The 17,995-nt window shown below is 49.2% G+C and overlaps 1 protein-coding gene across 4 annotated transcripts in view; it reads left to right on the top strand.

The window, feature by feature from the left end:
* The first annotated feature begins 1,105 nt into the window (after positions 1–1,105).
* Positions 1,106–17,995, top strand: part of LONRF3 (LON peptidase N-terminal domain and ring finger 3) — a 40,456-nt gene continuing 23,566 nt past the window's right edge. For 2 of the 4 annotated variants that reach the window (XM_059679348.1, XM_059679346.1), the window contains exons 1-5: positions 1,106–2,082; positions 4,651–4,769; positions 7,059–7,181; positions 14,010–14,271; positions 15,047–15,137. In XM_059679348.1, the coding sequence (XP_059535331.1) occupies positions 1,269–2,082; positions 4,651–4,769; positions 7,059–7,181; positions 14,010–14,271; positions 15,047–15,137 (1,409 nt within the window). In that variant the 5' untranslated portion in view covers positions 1,106–1,268. Of the gene's footprint in view, positions 2,083–4,650; positions 4,770–7,058; positions 7,182–11,247; positions 11,404–14,009; positions 14,272–15,046; positions 15,138–17,995 lie in introns of all 4 variants that reach the window. The other 2 variants (XM_059679349.1, XM_059679347.1) reach the window with 2 other exon arrangements.

Genomic DNA, 17,995 nt, shown 5'->3' with positions numbered 1-17,995 from the left:
GGGTTGGAAGGAGTCAGTGTGGGCGGTTTACACTGACCTCCTGTATATAATCCTAATCCGGGCACCGTTGAGGGTCCCTAGCCACCATAAGCCAAGCCTACCACCTCACGCACAAGCCCCCACTGTGACGCGAGGATGTCTGAACTCAGGGTTCTGAAGTGGTGAAACCCGAGGCAGCTTGGCCGGCCGCTGGAGTACGTCAGGATTAGAAGACTTTCTCTGGAGTAGTGCTCTCGGGCCCGCCGTGCTCCCTCGCCCCCCAGAGTACCCACTGACACCCCCCCCCCCCCGCAAGCGTAGTCCTCGTGCCTCGCCCATCCGGCGGGCGGCCCCCAGCCGTCCAAGTACTTCTCCAGATTCCGGCGTTGGGGGAGGAAGAGATGAAAAGCCTGCACACGCGAGGCGCCAATCCCCCCCGGCTCGAGCTGGTGAGCACATCTTGACGCTTCCCCCACAGCTCAGCTAGAGCCACATAACTTTTACACCACCCGCGTTCCCTGACGCTTCTAGAACTGGATACCAAACACCCTCAGATACCTGTATTCACTACTTTTGTAGGACTTTCCGGAGAAGGCGGGCAGGGGGCCGGAACCGGGGTGAGGGTCTTCCCCGAGACCCCCTCTAACCCGTTTCTCTTTGCAGACAGCAGTGGTCAACCCTAGAAGGACGAGACTGGGCGTCCCAAAAGACCTAGCGGACTATGCTCCTAGAGGTACCGGCCTTCCCTGGGGGTTAGGGAGTGCGAGGAGAGGGCCGCGGGGGGTTGAGGAGGGTGGGGAGAGGGCCGCTAGCGAACGGATCTGTTTGCTGACAGGTTTGAGGGTGGGATAGCGTAGTTTGGAGTGAAGAGCCCGAGAGCAAACACTGTTTCTTTTTCCTCTCCCCCTCGTCCGAAAAGGAACCACATTGCCAGGGGGAAATAAAACAGTGTAAACACAAACAACCTCAAAAAGAAGCCAAGAAAAACTAAGCCAAAAAACCCAAGCGCAACCCTGTTACAAAACTGTCTGGTTTTGTAACAATTTCCCTGCCGCCGGCCAATGAGCAGCGTGGCGGCGCGTCACGTGGTGACGTTTTATATAACGCTTTGCTGAGACAAGACAGTTATTAGGCGGCGCGAGGCGGCCGGCATGGAGCTCTCTGAGGCGCGGCAGGGACCGGTGTGCCGCCTCGCGACCGCAGTGGCAGCCCCAATTACCTTAAGCCGCTGCTCCCTGCTCTGGGTCCCCGGCCCCTAGACGCCTCTTCCTGAGTTTGTCCTTCCTTTAATGGATTCATTTCAGGCTGAACAGATGCCGAGCTTGCCCGCTGAGCTCGCGAGCAACAACTTAGAGCTGGCGGAGCCGGCGGCATCAGTGACCCGTGTAGATTCGGGCCACCCGGAGGCGGCTACAGAAGGTCTCGCACCTCTACCGATGCGGGAGCCGGAGCAGCCTCCTCCGGCCTCGACGACGGAGAGTAAAGTCCTGCTCACACAGGCAGACGCCCTGGCGTCCGGGGGGCACCTCCGGGAAGCCCTTGAGGTATACCGACAGCTGTCGGAGCGGCAGCAGCTGGTGGCAGAGCAACTGCAGCAGCTGGTGCGCTGCCTGGCTGAGAACATCCCGTCAGGAGAGGCGCGGGCGCCAGTGCCCACGGTCGGGGGCAGCGGAGCGAGCTGTGTGGTGGGGGCGGAAGAGGCAGGGGTGGCCACAGCCGCCGAGGCCACCGAGTTATGGGATGGCTTCAAGTGCCGGAAGTGTCATGGGTTTCTGTGGGACCCCGTGTCCTTGTCGTGCGGCCACACCTTTTGTAAAGTGTGCCTGGAACGCGGGCGGGCAGCCGACAGGCGCTGTGCGTTGTGCGGGGTCAAGCTCTCCACATTGATGGTGGCCACCGGGCGGGCGCGCGGAGCCCGGCGGGCTGGGCAGCAGGCGCCGCCGCCGCCGCCGCTGCGGGTCAATGTGGTGCTCAGCGGTCTCCTCAGCAAGTTGTTCCCTGCTCGAGCTCGGGCGTCGCAACTCCGGCACGAGGGCAACCGGCTGTACCGCGAGCGCCAGGTGGAGGCGGCACTACTCAAGTACAACGAAGCGGTTAAACTAGGTGAGCCCACCGGGATCTCCTGGCCGGGAGCCCGCCGGGAGGTGGGGGATGGACCGGGACCGGAGTGGGGGAGGGGTTTCCGGAGTTCACTCTTGGACTTTTCCTCTGCCCTTGCCAATTTCTCTTTCTTTCTCTGTGTCTCTGCCTCTCTGTTGCTCTTTGTCTTTTTCTGTGTCTCCTGTTAGCTTGTGTTTCTGGCATCTCCGTTTCTGTTTGTGGCACACTGTCTCTGTCTCTCCTTTTGTCTGACTTTCGCACCGTTGGCACTCCGTTTGTTGCTCAGTGTCACCGACTCGGTTTTTCTTTCTCTCCGTCTCCCTCTGTCTCCGCACGCCTGAGCTCCCGCTTACACCTGCCTGCACCTTCCCCGCCGGGAGGGGAACTTCGCACCCTTCCCACCCTCACACAGGTTCTGCTGGGTCTCTGCCAGCCCCAGGTGCTCTCTAGGCACCTGTGTCTGCTGTCCCGCCAGCCCGGGCCGCCCTTGAGGCCGGGAGGTGTCCCTTCCGGGGCCGCGGCTCCGGGTGGGCTGGGTCCGGCGTGGAATTAGGTCAGGAGAGCACTGGTTGCATAAGGGCCGCGAGCAGCCCAGGCCGGGCGGCCCCTCCTTCACGCGGGCGGGCGGGATTGTGTAACGGCTGAGGTAACCAAAGTGGGCCACGCTCGCCTCAGAAACCGTCCCGCGAGCATGGGGGGGGGGGGGGGGAGAAGAGCGCTCGTGCCCCGCTGCCCTGTGACTCATTGTCACCGCTTCCTATCACAGGATCCGCGTCTGAAATAGATGCCCCCCCCCCCTTCCAGCCTGCCGCCTGCGTCCTGGCCTGGAAACTGCTCAGGGATTCCGGGGGCTGTGGGCTAGCTGAGAAGGGGACAGACCTCTGTCCCGCTCTCTCGTGCTGCCTGGAGACGTATGGGTGGGCATTGTGGGTTCAAGGACAAGGTGGGCAGCCCCATGCCTGTGGCCCGGAGTTCCCGCAGGGAGAGGCTTCCCCAACCCTCTTCTCCCCGCACCTGAACCCAGGAAGTGGCCTCTGAGCCACTGGCTGCTGTTGCTCAGTTGGGGCACGCTGCCAGGAGCTCTGCTGGTGGGGCACGGTGTCTGGCGAAGCGTGAGGGGAGGAAAGAGGCAGCAGGGCTTGGCAGACCCAACTCTGGGACTCAATGGGTGGAGGAGGGGCTGGGCTGGAGTCTCCCTGTGTGGAGCCTAAACCAGAACTGGCAACAGGTATTGGGAATAGGGGAGGAACTAGGGTGTATTGGGAAAGACTGGCACCTGAGGGAGATGGGGACTCCCTCCACACACACACCCTGTGCTCACACAAACACCGAGCTGCCACTGGGCTGGCATGTGCTGCAGAAAAGAAGGGACAGAGAAGACTTCTTTAAACTGTTTGCTAATGTCTTAAGAGCAAGTAATGGGCACCCACACAAACCCTTAGCACATCCCTGAGGGAAAAACCAACAAAGCCTGTTCCCTGGGGAAGAGCAGGGCAATATGAAGGCAACAGGTGCAGGCTACTTCAGCCCAGATCTCCAAGGAAGGTTCCATTCCTTCCGTGCATCCCAGGAGGGCCAGTTTCCCCTGGGGTTTTTCCTTGCGGGTCAGAGTGGTCAGAGCAGTCAGGGTGAAAATGTCAAGACCACTTCACCCTTCTAGGAGGAAAGGGGCCTCTCCAACAAAGAATATCCTTGTACCAAAAGATGGCCACGCTCTCTTTCTCATTGTTCTAAATACTGTACCGCCCTTCAGAACAAAAGAAACCTGCCCCTCACTCCAGATGCAAGGTTTGGACAGTTAACAAGCCTGACTAGCTGTGTGACTTTCAGAAGATCCCTTCACCTCTCTGGGCTTGACTTTCCTCATCTGAAGAATGGGTTGGTTGAACCAGATGATTTCTAAAGGCCTGCCCAGCCCTGACATCTAGTGATTCAGAGTGTTGGTGACAACCAATCTCAATTTATTCTCAGAAGCCTTGTCCAGGTTCATTCACATTTGGCCATCTATAATGTGAGGAAGGAGCCTTGCAAATACATTTCCATTTTCTTAGAGAAACTTCATATGTGCTGAGTTTCTAGACAGATGTTGCTGTTGCTGTTGCTACCAGAAGACTAACTTGAGCTTGTCTTCCTGGTGGCCCCGATGGAGGTCACATATGGCCAGCTCCCACTCCCCACTTCCTGGCCTCTTTCCTTGTGGGTGATAGATACCTCAGTAAGAAGCTAGGCTGTCAGTTGCTAGCCCCATATAGCTACGAAGCAGGGTGCCAGAGTTTTCTCCATGTCAAAGTCACTGAAACACCCCTGACACCACAGGTCCTCTAAGAATCTGCTTAAGAGAGGGGCAAAAATCCCTTCTTTACAGCTGGGCCATCTCAGACCCACAGTGGCTGCAGGGGAGTGTCGTTGGCAGGACAACATTATGGCTAGAAATTGAGCATGACCCTTTGGGTCCCCAGGGGAAAAGTCTTAGAAAACTTTCCATCTGCTCAAGATCCATCCTCATACAGGATTTACTTGTTTCTGCTGGGGGCCGTTAATGAGGGTTTGCTTTTTTTCTCATTTTGGCAGCACCAAATGACCATTTACTTTATAGCAACCGGTCACAAATTTATTTCACCTTGGAGTCTCATGAGGATGCACTGCATGATGCAGAAATAGCATGTAAGCTCCGCCCAATGGGCTTTAAGGTGAGTGTCGGATGGGAAGCATGGGAAGGGGGTATGCTATAGAAGGAATTGGCCAGAAGGGCTGCCGCCCTTGGGGGTATGGGGCACTAGAGCTCAAGCAGACCTGGGAGAAGGCTTTGCAAAGGAGCGGGTCCTTTGACAAAGGGTTACTTAGGGGTCTTTAAGGGACTGGATTCTTCCCCAATTTGATCCTCCATTGATGACCTGCAAAGCAGCCTGGGCTCTGTGACTCCAAAACATAGACTTAAGAGCCTGATTACCTGAGTTTATGTCCCAGCTCTTCTACTTTTATCATCTGTGTGACTTTGGACAAATTTGCTTAGCCTACCTGTGCTTTATATTCTTATCTATAAAATGGGGATATTCAAAGTTCCTACTTAACAGGGTTTGTCATAGGAATTACATAAGGTAAAACATGTAAGATGCTTAGAACAATGCCTGGCACATAGCATAAGTGTTTGCTATCATTATCACCATTATTTTTCAGGCACAACAGAAAGAGGAGGGTAAGACAAGCATTGCTGGCTGGTTGTGCCATTCCAAGTCTTTAATATAGTCAGTCAGCCTGCCAGTATCCACAAACATCTAGGTCACATGGAGGGGTGGGGAGAAAGACAGGCTAGGCATCTCAGGATGCCAGGATGCAAAGTGTCACTTTTTTGCATCTCTGGCCTCAGGACTGGCCCTTAGCCACATGTCAATATATTTGGTTTAGAAGATTAGATTTGAGCCTGGGCTTCACAGCACAGTGACCATGGAGAAATTGCTTCACTCTCTGGACCCCAAGTGTCCTTGTTTGCAAAGTGAAACTATTGCTATCTGTCCTGATCACCTCACAGGGATGCAGTGAGGGTCACAGGTGATCATGGCCTAAGGGCCATTCCGTGAACTATAATAACTGCTAGGTCTTTATGTAGTACTCGTTCTACAGAACCCCAGGATGCCTTCCTTAGACACCCAACTTACCCAAGTCCAGGTCCATGATCCCTTTATGAATTTCATGGGGTGAGGTGTGTTCAGAATCCAGAAGGTTTCCAATTCCAGAAAGACCTTATATGAAGTAATACCCTTACTGAGTTTTGGACAGTGTCCCATAATAAGACATTAATATTTCTGCAGTGTGTTACATGAAAATTCACAGTAAGTGGGATAAAGAATATAATACACTTTATATCATTTTAGGTCAGGTTGTGCCACCTCATGACCTCTGATGTCAGGCTTATGAAAATACCAGATTATCAGAATTTTTTTTTTTTAAATCTGGGACTTCAGATAAAGCATTGTGGACCCACACACTGGGCCATTGATGTCAAAGTGAATCTCATGTGTTCTTTCATGAGAAGGTGTTCATGGGTGATGATGGATTAGTATGTTCGCTTTCCCAAGGAACACATTTACAGTTTACTAAAGGTCACCAGTGTCTTAACCTAAAGGAGCTCCAATGAGAGCATTTCAGTCCTTGTAGCAGTGCAGGGCAGGGAGCTGCCTGAGGGTAGGAGGACTTCTCTTGCAACTTTTTCTGCTCCCATCCTTAACCTAAGGCCTAAGAGTGGGGCCTTGATAGTGCAATGGGAAACGGGGCTGAGTAAGCAGTATACCCTTTTTGATGAAATGGGAAACGTGACTTCCCCAATAAAGGAAGAGTTGATGGGAGTATTAAACAGGAATTTCAGTCCCCCACAGGTAAGTGAAGAGGCTTACCTCTCTGTTCCCTGGTTAGCTCTCTGAAGGGCAGTCTGCCTTGTGGGGAAGAACATTCTGGGGATCCTAGACCACAGTTGTAGTTCCAGCTTTGCCATCGAGGTCTTAGAGAGGTCACAACCCTTCCCTTGGGTCTCTCTTGAAGAATGATCAGTAAGTGTAGGTGGTCACTCAAGCCAGTAATGTGGACTAGTTAGTAGGAAGGCATATCTGGACGGGTCCTGGTTAGTATGTATTCAAATGGGCATTCTTGCTACTTGGTGCTCCCTCTAATACAATGGTGGGGCAGCAGGAGGTAGTACTGCCCAGTGGTTAAGAATTTGGACTTTGGTATCAGTCAGTCCCAGGCTGAAACCCTGACTGCAAAATTTATCAGCTGTGTTACTTTGGGCAAGTCACTTTTCTGCGTCTTACTTTTGTTTTCTTTAACATGGGCTTCAGAACAGTTGCCTGCATGATAGGGCTGTGCATAAGATAATCCTTAGAAATGCTTCAGGCAGTAGTGGATACCCATGAATTTAGGGAGTATTAAGAATAGTCTCAGGAGGGTGAATAAGAGTGGGATTGAATGCTAACGTTTTCTTCCAGGCACACTTCAGAAAGGCGCAAGCCTTGGCCACCCTAGGCAAGGTGGAGGAAGCACTAAAAGAGTTTCTATACTGCGTTTCACTGGATGGAAAGAGCAGGAGAGCAAGATCTGAAGCCCAAAGGGTGAGTTGAAATGACATCAAGTTCAGCTGCCCAATGGGCTCCCACCTCACTGTCTTATCCAGGGAAGCGAGTGAGGGAACTGTCTTCCAGGGCATTTGGGGTCTTGAGTGGGTGGCTCCCTGGGTTAAGGGGACAAGAGGGAGACACAGGTTCTAATTGATTGCCCCCAAATCACTGTCCTCTTGGTGTGTACAATCAGATTGAGCAGTTGCTACATTTCTGTAGGAGCCTATGAAGAATGTTCTTGCTTTTTTCACTCAGGGTCTGGGTTGTCAATGGGGATAAAACCAAAAGACAAAAATAAATACAAACAAGTTAACATGGGGATGGAGGCTCACTGAGGAGATTCTGGCTGTTGACAAGAAGTCAGGGGTGTGGGGCTGCCTGCAGCTATAGAACTTTGACCAAGTCACAGCTTCACCAGCCACACCGGGAAGCCAGCTCCTCATAACGGATGCTGGCCCCCGTCTCATTTGCCATATGTACAACTCCAACCTTCAACTCCTTTGCTAGAAATAAAACACATATACTGTCTCACAAGTGTAAGTCAGAGACCATTACAATATAATCCAAACAAGCATTCTGACTCTTGAGTCCCAGGAGAATGTGGTTATTTTTAAAAACTGCATGAAGTACTGAGAGTATTAGCGAAGGCTTAAGCATCCTCATTCCCCGGACTTTGTTGCTTACTCTTCTGCAATGTGCTCTCAGAGTGTCTGGCTAATGGGCCTGAAGTTGGATACTGACATTCAATGGTGGTCTCTGCTCTTGCCTTGTGCCCAGCCCCCAATTCACCACCGCAATCCAAGTACTTCTGTTCCATTGTGGTTTGGCAGAGCAGTGACGAAGAAAGGGAGCAAGAGACAGGACTGGTTGCTGAAGGCTCCAGAAATGAATGGTTAGAAAAATCAATGAACTAGGGGAAGCGGAGCTCTGGAGGTTCTGCCTCTGACAGATTTCTTTTCCGGGGAGTTGCTTTGCTGTGGTTTGGGAAGTGGACAAAGTGTTCTTGAGAGAAGCACTGGTGGATCCTCCAAATCTTAAGTGTAGTCCATGGTGTGGATAATAATAACAACAACAACAATAGCAGCTAACATTTATTGAGCACTTGCTATGCACACCAGACACTGCACTAGGGCTCTCTGTGGAAGGTATAATTTATTCCCCACAACATGCTGAGGCTTGGTGACTTTCGTGAGGTCGCACAGTTAGTGATTTGTGGAAGAACATTCGAAGCCAACTCTGTTTCCAGAGTCTGCCTTCTAGCCACTTCACCATCCTGCTGTCCTGAAGGGACATGCTAGGAGTCTCAGCACTCATTGCTGGGGCTGGGTGGAGAGTAGCAATGGGACCAACCAGTTCTGCAATGGATGAACAAAGGTGGTTAGAAGAACCTTGACTTTGGGGACAGATTGTGTGAAGGCCAACAGAGGCAAGTGTCAGGTCTAAGGATGAGTGGTTTCTTAAAGAGGTTTTTTTAAAGTATTGATTAATTTTATGTGTGTGTGTGTGTGTGTGTGTGTGTGTATTTGTTTTTCTACTTCTTTATGAATTTGTTGGTTAATCTTGTATGTGCCCTGACCTGCAACTTTGGCATGAAACCTGCAACTTTGGCATATTGGGACGATGCTCTAACCAACTGATCTACCAGACCAGGGCCATGAGTGATTTCTTTATTCCCACTTACCCATTTCACAGGTGGCCTAAAAGGGTCTGGTATCATTAGTTATGTTGACATCTCTTTCCAGCTGCTTTTAGAGGGGCTGCCTAACTTAATAGGGTAAGACATTGTGTTAAGATCTGGAGACTCAAAGAGGCATAAGACACAGTGTCAGTCCTCAATGCCCTTACAACCCTGCATGTGTTACCCAGTGCAATATAAATGCCAGACAATAGGAGCCTATGTCTGTAATGAGTGTTCTGGAGTTCTGAAGCTGGGGCAAGAATGTAGGGGCAAATTTCCACTGAGTGTGACAAGGGCATGGCAGCCATTTAAGAACACTGAGGGCCCTCAGGAGTGCTTATTTACCAGATTGTTCCATTTTCAGATGTGACAAAGATGGTCCAGGTTCACTTGGCATTTGTTACCTTATACACTCACAAACCTCAGATTCTTCTCCCCATCCTTCTTGACCCATTTAAGCCTTTTGAAGGCTGATACTGAAGTGGGTTTGTCTTTCATTTATGTGGAATGATTATTCCCACTGAAAGTTGGCCCCACTGTTTGTTTTCTAAAGCCATTGGGAATGCCTAGAACGAGATCTTAGGTGGTAAAGGGGAAGATATGAAGAGCTGCTGCTGTTTCTGCCTTGTTTCCTTCCATTTCTCCTTTCTGCCTCCACTCCCTCACACCACACTCATCCCTTTTACCCTCATATCTTAGGATGCTGTGTGGTGGCCACTGAAGAACATCATGCTGTTTTGGGGAGAATGTGAGGGAGATTGCTTCAGAAATGGGTTGGTCCTGCTGGGTCACTCAGGAGGGCTTCTGAGAGCCAGCTTTGGCTTCTGTGGAGGAGAGGGCTCTGAAAACTGGCATTTATGACCCTGGGCACTGTGCCTTTCCACCTCATTCTTTTCCCAACTTAGATCTGGGAAGTGGGTTCCCCAGAAATAGAAGGAAAACAGGGATGTCTGAGGACATTGGGCCTGAACCCAAGGCCTCTCCCTGGGCCCTGGGATGGATAAGTGTGCTAATTCAATTCCATCTAGTGTGACAAGTATCTGTTGGGCATTTGTTCTGTGCTCTCCAGAAGCTGGTTGTCTGGTTAGAGAGAGAGACTTATGTCTACGGTATGATTTGAGGCTAACACAAGACTGTGTCATGTAAGGTGCTCTATTATGGTGCAGTGAAGAACATGAAAGTATAGGTGACACCAGGGAGGCTGAAGTGGTAGGGGAATGCAGCCCTGGAGCTGAGCCTTGAAGGCCAAGAAGAGTTGGTTATCTGAAGAAACATCATGAAGGAACTGAGGGGTGGGAGAGGGACAGCAAGGGAGCAAATCAAGCTGGAGAGTTTGGTCAGAGTTCCTGTTAGGCTCTCTTGATTAATTAATACCCTGACTATGTACCCTGACTATGTACCCTGACTATGTACCCTGACTGAGCAAGCGGGTGGAGCATCCAGTGGGTTTCCAAACATTGTAGGGGGATCTGGGTGGAAACACTTGAATGTGTTTTAGAAGCCAGGTGACCTGTCCTGTGTTACATGTTTCATACAATATACACACGTGTATTCACAATCCCTGCTGGCACATTGAGGCAAGAATGTGGGCAGCCAATGATGCAGCCTGCACTAGAACACCCATTGTTGACTCCAGTCCCTTCTGGATCTTCTCACACAATGGGCTTATGCAGTCGCAAAGGAACTAGCCATACACTGAAACCAGTCTGCCGCATTACTAGTACTTGCAATTCCTTGACTTTCTCGGGAAAGTAAAGGTCAGAATGGGGGAGAAGAGGCTGGGAAAAGAGGGAGGGAGGTTGGCTTCCGCTTTTTCTAACACTTCAGTGCAGAAGGGATAAAGGTCTAGGGATGATGGCTGGGAAAAGAGGGAGTAAAATGGGCAGGCAGAGGAAAGAAATATCAGAACCTAGAAGACAATTGTAGACTTCAACCCACTGGGGTGTTATGGACATGGCTCCAGGTCCCTTCAGCTGATGTTTTGTCTCCTGCCTTCACCTCTTTGGCTCTTTCCTCCTACCTAGGTTTTTTAACCCTGCTGCAGATATTTCTATGGAAAGATAGCACTGCAGTGATAGCTCTTTAAGTTTGACTAGGGTGACAGAGGCATCTGGGATGCCTTTTCAAAATGCGAATTCCTGGACCACACTTCAGATCTGGGGAGCCAGGCATGAGAACTTAGAACCTAGACTTTTAATAAGCTCCTGGGTGATTTGTTGAAGTGAGGCCCCCTGCCCTGGTCTGCCCTGGTCTGTCTGGTCCAAGGCTTCTTCCCTAGAGTTTTGCCCTGCAACCTTTTCCTTCTACCCTTTTCTCCCCCTCTCCCTTCACCTGAGTACCTGTAGAAACTTAAGTAGTGAAGTCTTCTGTTTTATGTCACAGCTTCTCCTTAGTTTCTTTTCACCATCAGTCCCGGGGCAGTCTCAGGAACATTCTCTCGATATCCTGAAGCTGTTGGCACCTCAGCTTAGATTAAAGGAACAAGTAGAGTCATTGGCTACTGAAGGCGACAGCCATAATCTACCAAAGTTGTCACAGGTAAAACTCAACTCACCAAGCTTGTTTGTGACGCTTCGTTTGGCTGTTTTGTGGGCAAACCTGGGGAGTGAGCCCTACCTCTCTTACTTCAGTTCCTGAGAAATAAGAAATGGACTGGTTATGTTCTTTGCTGGAAGGTTATTTCTTCGTTTTTTAAAAAAATATTTTATTGATTTCAGAGAGGAAGGGAGGGAGAGAGAATTATTTATCGGCTGCCTCCTGCATGCCCTACACTGGGGATTGAGCCTGAAACCCGGGCATGTGCCCTGATCGGGAATCAAACTGTGACTTTCTGGCTCACAGGTTGATGCTCAACTACTGAGCCACGCCGGTTGGGCAGAAGGTTATTTCTTAATGATAAAAAACTGGATTTCAGACATGGTCCCAGGGTTTCTGATTTGTTACATTCATTTTTCAGTTCTTGGTCAAATCCAGATGAGAGAGATTTGACAGAACTAGAAAGGAATTGGTCAACTTCCACTGGAGCCATTCAATGAGGTGGCTTTATCAGCCTAGGGGTGGAGCCTGGGCTGATAAAGATCCTCCTTTCCTGCCCTGGCCAGTTTGGCTCAGTGGATGGAGTGTCGGCCTGCGGACTGAAGGGTCCTAGGTTTGATTCCAGTCAGGGGCATGTGCCTGGGTTGTGGGCACATCCCTAGCAGGGAGTGTGCAGGAGGCAGCTGATTGATGTTTCTCTCTCATTGATGTTTCTGACTCTCTATCCCTCTCCCTCTCTGTATAAAATCAATAAAATATATATTTTTTAAAAAATCCTCCTTTCCTACTTTTTGTTTGTTCAAGCTGCTGGGCTTTGAGCGCCAGCTGAGTTCCTTGTGTAAAGACAACTCCATTTGATCCCCAAGTGGAGGTAATTTCCTGCACCATGTCTTACACATAAGTAGATTTCCGGTACTTATTGGAGGCTGAGAAGAGGGAAGTGATTTGGGAAGGGTTAAGGTCCTTGGAGGAAGGTATACGTGCCTTTCTTTGAAAACAAGGGAACAGAACCACGGAGAGATGGGTTCCAGACCCTGGCTTTCCCATTCGCAGGCAAGTGGGCAGCAGCTGGGGTTCAGAAGTCCAGTTCTGAAGGCAGAGTTTAGTGCTGACTGCCTCGGCCCCGTGGGGCCGCAGTCCTCACTGCATTTGTGCCCTGTGTTCTTCCCTGTATGTAAGCCCTGGGATTTCTGTGTCTTCTTAGAGGTTCTCTGGCAGGTGGAAATCTTACATTTCCCCGCTTCTCTCCCTGCTCAGGAAAAGGAATAAAATTCAGGTGTGTCCAAGTAAAAAAAGGGGGGAGGTGGAAGAAGAACTGAAAGAGCATCTCCTGAAATCAGAGAACCCCTAGTACATTTCAATAATTGTTTGAGGTCATGATTACATGACTGAGAACACTAACACTGAACTTAAGTGCCTGGAGTGGCTTCTAATTGCTCCTCATTCCAAAATGAAGAAAAAAGGGCACCCCTGGTTTCCAGTGAGAGCTGACTGTGGAACAAGGGTGGGGTTTCCACCCAGACTTTGCTTTGCAAATCAGTGTACTCCTGTGTAGCCAAAGCCTGGGACTCGTGGAAAGTTGAGGACACAGAATTAAATAACCCTGAACTCCCCAAGTTGGATACTGAGAAAACCGACATCCTTTTTCTCTTCACCTCATTGTTTTCTCCTAGCTGTATGGATCTCATTTTTTATCTATCTACCAATGTTTTTGGTAGGGGTTGGAGGGGAAACAAGAACATGGGCATTTTGACCTGTAGACTGTGGGTTTACAATAGAGAGGGATTCTCCAGGTATTGTTGGACTTATTTCTAGGTCCATTTTTGAGTATTCCTCTCCTGGACAAACATTTTCTTTCCTTCCTTCCTTCCTTCCTTCCTTCCTTCCTTCCTTCCTTCCTTCCTTCCTTCCTTCCTTCCTTCCTTCCTTTCTCTCTCTCTTTCTCTCTCTCTCTTTCTCTTTCTTTCTTTCTTTCTTTCTTTCTTTCTTTCTTTCTTTCTTTCTTTCTTTCTTTCTTCCTTTCTTTCTTTCTTTCTAAGACTAGAGACATTAGTGATCATTTTGCCAAATGATTTTGCCTCTTTTTCAACATTCCCCGCAAAGTCTAGTGAAGGGAATAGTTGGACCCTAGTTCATTTGAGCAGCATAATCTACAGCTGGACCATGAGTTAACTGCAGGTCTGTGACACACCTGTGCCAGAGCCTTCCCAAAAGTCCTTCTGGAGCTGGGCTGTAGGGTGAGAGGAAGCACTGAGTGACAGGATCTACCCTCTCTGCATGCCTTGGTTTCCCTAATGTAGTAACTGGGGAATGGTCTGGATAGGAGAGGGGACTGGTGCTACATCTTACATTTCTCCCCTTCACCACTGTCTAAGGAATCTCTCCCCTACATGCCTTTCTGTCCTTGCTTAGGGAAGTCCCCCAACTCTGCCCAAGCTGGGCATGCCTTTGTCACTGATGCTGTGTGGACAGAAGTGACTGCCCCTCCTCCATGAAGCCATGTGTCCACTCAGGACTGTGCAGTTCTTTCTCTGTCTCCTGTGGTGGGAATATCAGAAGACAGTATTGATCCCTAGTAGATTCTGACTTTTGGCTCTTTATTCCACCAGGAAAACGAGGAACGCCCCCATTGTTCTAGACAGGAGGAAGGAGCAGCCAGTGGGGACTGCAACATTCAGATGAATCCTGCGGAAGTAAAGGGTCATGGGCAGCAAGGCACCATGAAAGACCAGGAAGAAGAGGAGGAGAAGGATTACCCTGCCTCTCCAGAAGCTGCCTCCAGCCAGACTGGCAAAAGCCAGGAAAAGAAAAGGAAACATTTTCAAGTTGAATCCAAAGACCCAGACGTTCCTACTAAAGTCTGTAAGCCAGGTACTGACTTTACCCAGGGCTAAAGGGGCTTGGAGGAGATGATGGGCTCCCCAATATAAGCAGGTTACTTGCTGTCCATATGAGGGTTCTTTAGGCTCCGGGTGTATGACCCAGCTCTGGAACTTGGCTGTGGCACCTCAGAATTGCTGTGAAGTTTCTGTGAGAGCATGCATAGTTCCCAGCGTGCTGCCAGTGCTCAAGAATAATTGTAATGGAAAGCCAAGGCATAAGGTCAAGCACAGTCTCAAGTAATGATATCCAATGCCCTTGATGGTGTCACTTCCTGCCAGGACAACCTCTCCCTACCCCCATCCCTATTCCAGGAACAGAGGACCAGAGCTGTGCAATCAGGCCACACTCTGCTCATTCTCAGTTGTGTTTCTGTAGTCAGGCATCTGAGAAGCAGCAGCTGCAGCTCAATAGCTTTCCAAGAGAGGTGGGCAATGCCAAGAGTCACTATCAGCTTCGAAGGCCTGGCTCAGTCCATGGAGTTGCTGCTGCTGCTCCTGCTGCATGAGGTGCCTGTTGCATTTGAATGAAGTCCACTGGGCTTCTGGATATTCCCTGACTTGTGCTTCTCTTTCTGTGGGACCCCTGGACATCTCAAGAGTCTACTTCAGGGTATCCCATTCTCAGTGGGTCAGGTGACTAAATCAACCCTTCCGGAAGGGGTGAGAGTGGCAGACTGAAAAAGTAATTGAGTTTTTTTGCCTCACAAGTTCTGTCTGTGAAACCAAGGTTGGTCCAACTCTGACTTATGTTTTCTAAATCACAGAATCTCCTCCTGATTTGGGGGATTTGCCTGCTGTCAGTATTCCACTCCCATCTTTTGACGCAACCGACCTTGAATGTGCCCTATGTATGAGGTATGTGATGTGTGTTGTCACTTACTGCCTGAAGGGTCTTTCTCTCTGGTGTGTGAATCTTTCTGCTAGTGACCTACTGCTTCATTGGTCAGCACATAAAAACATGGTTCTAGCGAAATGAAAATTACCTTGACACAGCCTGTCACACGGGCTAGCTGGTGTCTCCTGTTACAGATTGCATTCCTTATATTCCTGACTTGGAAATACTTACACAGTGGGAAGGAAACGATCTACTCAGAGGTCACAAACTGGTGTCCCACAGGCTGAATGTCTTATGTTTGGTCCTCATGGCATTTTTGTTGTTAAATTTGAATGTCTTGAGACAGGACACACACTTTCCAGTTGGTCATGGTCCCTCCCCTACTCACTGTCTTCTGTCTTACATTAGCCTGCATCTCACATTTGCATCACTTCCCTGGCCTTTGTAGGTATCTAGGTTTGCGACCCTAGGACTAATGTCAACTACTGGATCAAGATCTCAAAACTCAAGGGCCAATGTCAGTGCCATAGGTCTAGTCTATGGAAGCAAAGTAGAGGACCTGCCTAGTGTTTGTTTTGTGCCATGAAGAGGATTAGTGGTGGATCTGTACTACTTAGCCAAGCATTTTTCCTTTACCCAGTGCCTTATTATCCCTACTTTCTCAGATCTCTGGAGAGGCAAATCATCCACATGCTTCCTCCCAAACCCCACACAAAAAGGGAACTTGCTACAATCATAGTCAGTGTGGGAAAAAAGTACTTTATTTTATTTATTTATTTATTTATTTATTTATTTATTTATTTATTTATTTATAAATCCTCACCCCAGGATATTTTTCCATTGATTTTTAGAGAGAGTGGAAGAGAGAGGGAAACTCAGAGAGAAATGTCATTGTGAGAGAGACACATTGATTGGTTGCCTCCTACATGAGCCCTGACCAGGGCCTGGGCTGGGGAGGAGCCTGCAACTGAGTTATGTGTCCTTGATTAGAATTGAACCTGGGACCCTTCAGTCTGCAGGCCGATGGTTTATCCACTGAGCAAAACCAGCCAGGAGAAAAAATTGCTTTCATTTGTTTCATTTCACAGCTGTGACTTTGTAGCTTGGAGAAACTCCAAAGCCAGATGGTCTGGATTTGAACCCTGACTCTGCCACTTGCTGGCTGTTTGACCTGGACCAAGTGACTTTCTTTGACATTGTTTTCTCATCAGTAAAATGGAGAACAGTAGTCTTTACCCTATGGGGGGGTATAATTAATTGAGAAAATCTACTTAAAACACTTAGAATAGTGCCTGATATATAAGTACCTAATAAATGTTAATTATTTTTTCTCCTAGACCAGTGATGGCAAACCTTTTGAGCTCGGCGTGTCAGCATTTTGAAAAACCCTAACTTAACTCTGGTGCTGTGTCACATATAGAAATTTTTTGATATTTGCAACCATAGTATAAAAAAAGATTTATATTTTTGATATTTATTTTATATATTTAAATGCCATTTAACAAAGAAAAATCAACCACAAAAATGAGTTCGCGTGTCACCTCTGACACGCGTGTCATAGGTTCGCCATCACTGTCCTAGACCATGAGGAGGTTCTTTTTTTTTTTTTTAAAGTCCCACCAGTTTAATTACAATAAAAACCCAAAAAATGGAAAACAAGGGGTAGGGAAGAGGACCCTAAGCGAGGGGCACAGGGAACCCTGCTCATGGCAGCAGGCCTGGCTGCTGGGCCCCTTGGTATTGCTGTTGCTACAAGGGAGGTCAGGGGGCAGCAATTGTCCTGTGGGAGCCACCATTCACCTGGGTTGAGGACCCTTACTTCTTCTGGTATGTGCTCAGCTTTTGCATGCCTCCAGTCTTGTCCAGCAGGCCAGAGATGAAGGCCTCAGTGGGTTTGTAACAGTCAAAGAGCAGCTCCTTGACCCTGGAAGCCTGGGTGTCATCACTCTCCATGTCCAGGAGTTCATCCACATCAATCTCCAGCCCCAGGATATCTTCCTGGCAGTCCTAGAGGCGAGTGAGCTGTTCCAGGATCCAGTCCTCCAGGTTGAGGCGCTTCCATAACTCCTTGCAGTTGTACTTGATTGCGACCTTCCCTTGGCGCTTCACTGGGCCATCATCCTTTAGCTGCCAGGGTCCCTCACCTGCAGTACCAGGGAAGCCCTGAAAGTAGATGCGAGGACCCTGGGCCACCACCTCCCAGACCAGGAGCTGGGGCATCAATGCTGCACCCTCCTTGGGGCCACTGTTTGCCCTGGTGGCTGCCTCGGCCACTGTGCATGTCAGGCTTCCCCCTTGCCCCCCCTACCTCCTCTGGGTTGCCTGATGGGTGGCTGAGGGCTCTTGGCTTGGGTCAGCTCGGGGAGGGAAGTTGTGTCCAGAGTCAGCTGCAGCATGTGGAGCCCCAGGGCCTGGCTTGTCCTTGTATACATTCTAGTAGATCTATGAATTCCCTAGCATTGTATGTAGAAGTGTGTGTGTGTGTGTGTGTGTGTGTGTGTGTGTGTGTGTGTGTGTTTCCAGGACAAGGTCCACAGCTTTCAGTAGATTCTCAAATGTGTCTTTCTTCCAAAAGATCATTAAAAGGAGGCTAAGATATTTGCACAAAAGTTGTTTAGATGGCTGAGCCAAGAGAAGATATGTTAAGAAAAATATTTTGGTCCATCACACAGTGGGATCCAGCCAGCAGAGTATTCTCAAAGGTTGTTTTGTCCTTTACAAGCACATACACCTTCCATGTCAATCCCATGCATTTGTATTCAGAATGACTTTTCTTGTCACCTGAATAAAAATGACTAAGGCAGCCGTTACCTTTCTTTCTCTTAAAAAAAAAAATAGAGTTGGCAGATTTGCTCATAAGCTCAGGCAGACCTGATAA

The sequence above is a fragment of the Myotis daubentonii genome, chromosome X (assembly GCF_963259705.1).
Source record: "Myotis daubentonii chromosome X, mMyoDau2.1, whole genome shotgun sequence".
Taxonomy (NCBI): Eukaryota; Metazoa; Chordata; class Mammalia; order Chiroptera; family Vespertilionidae; genus Myotis; species Myotis daubentonii.
Note: the sequence above shows the minus strand (reverse complement) of the source record. Positions and strands in the feature narration are given on the sequence as shown.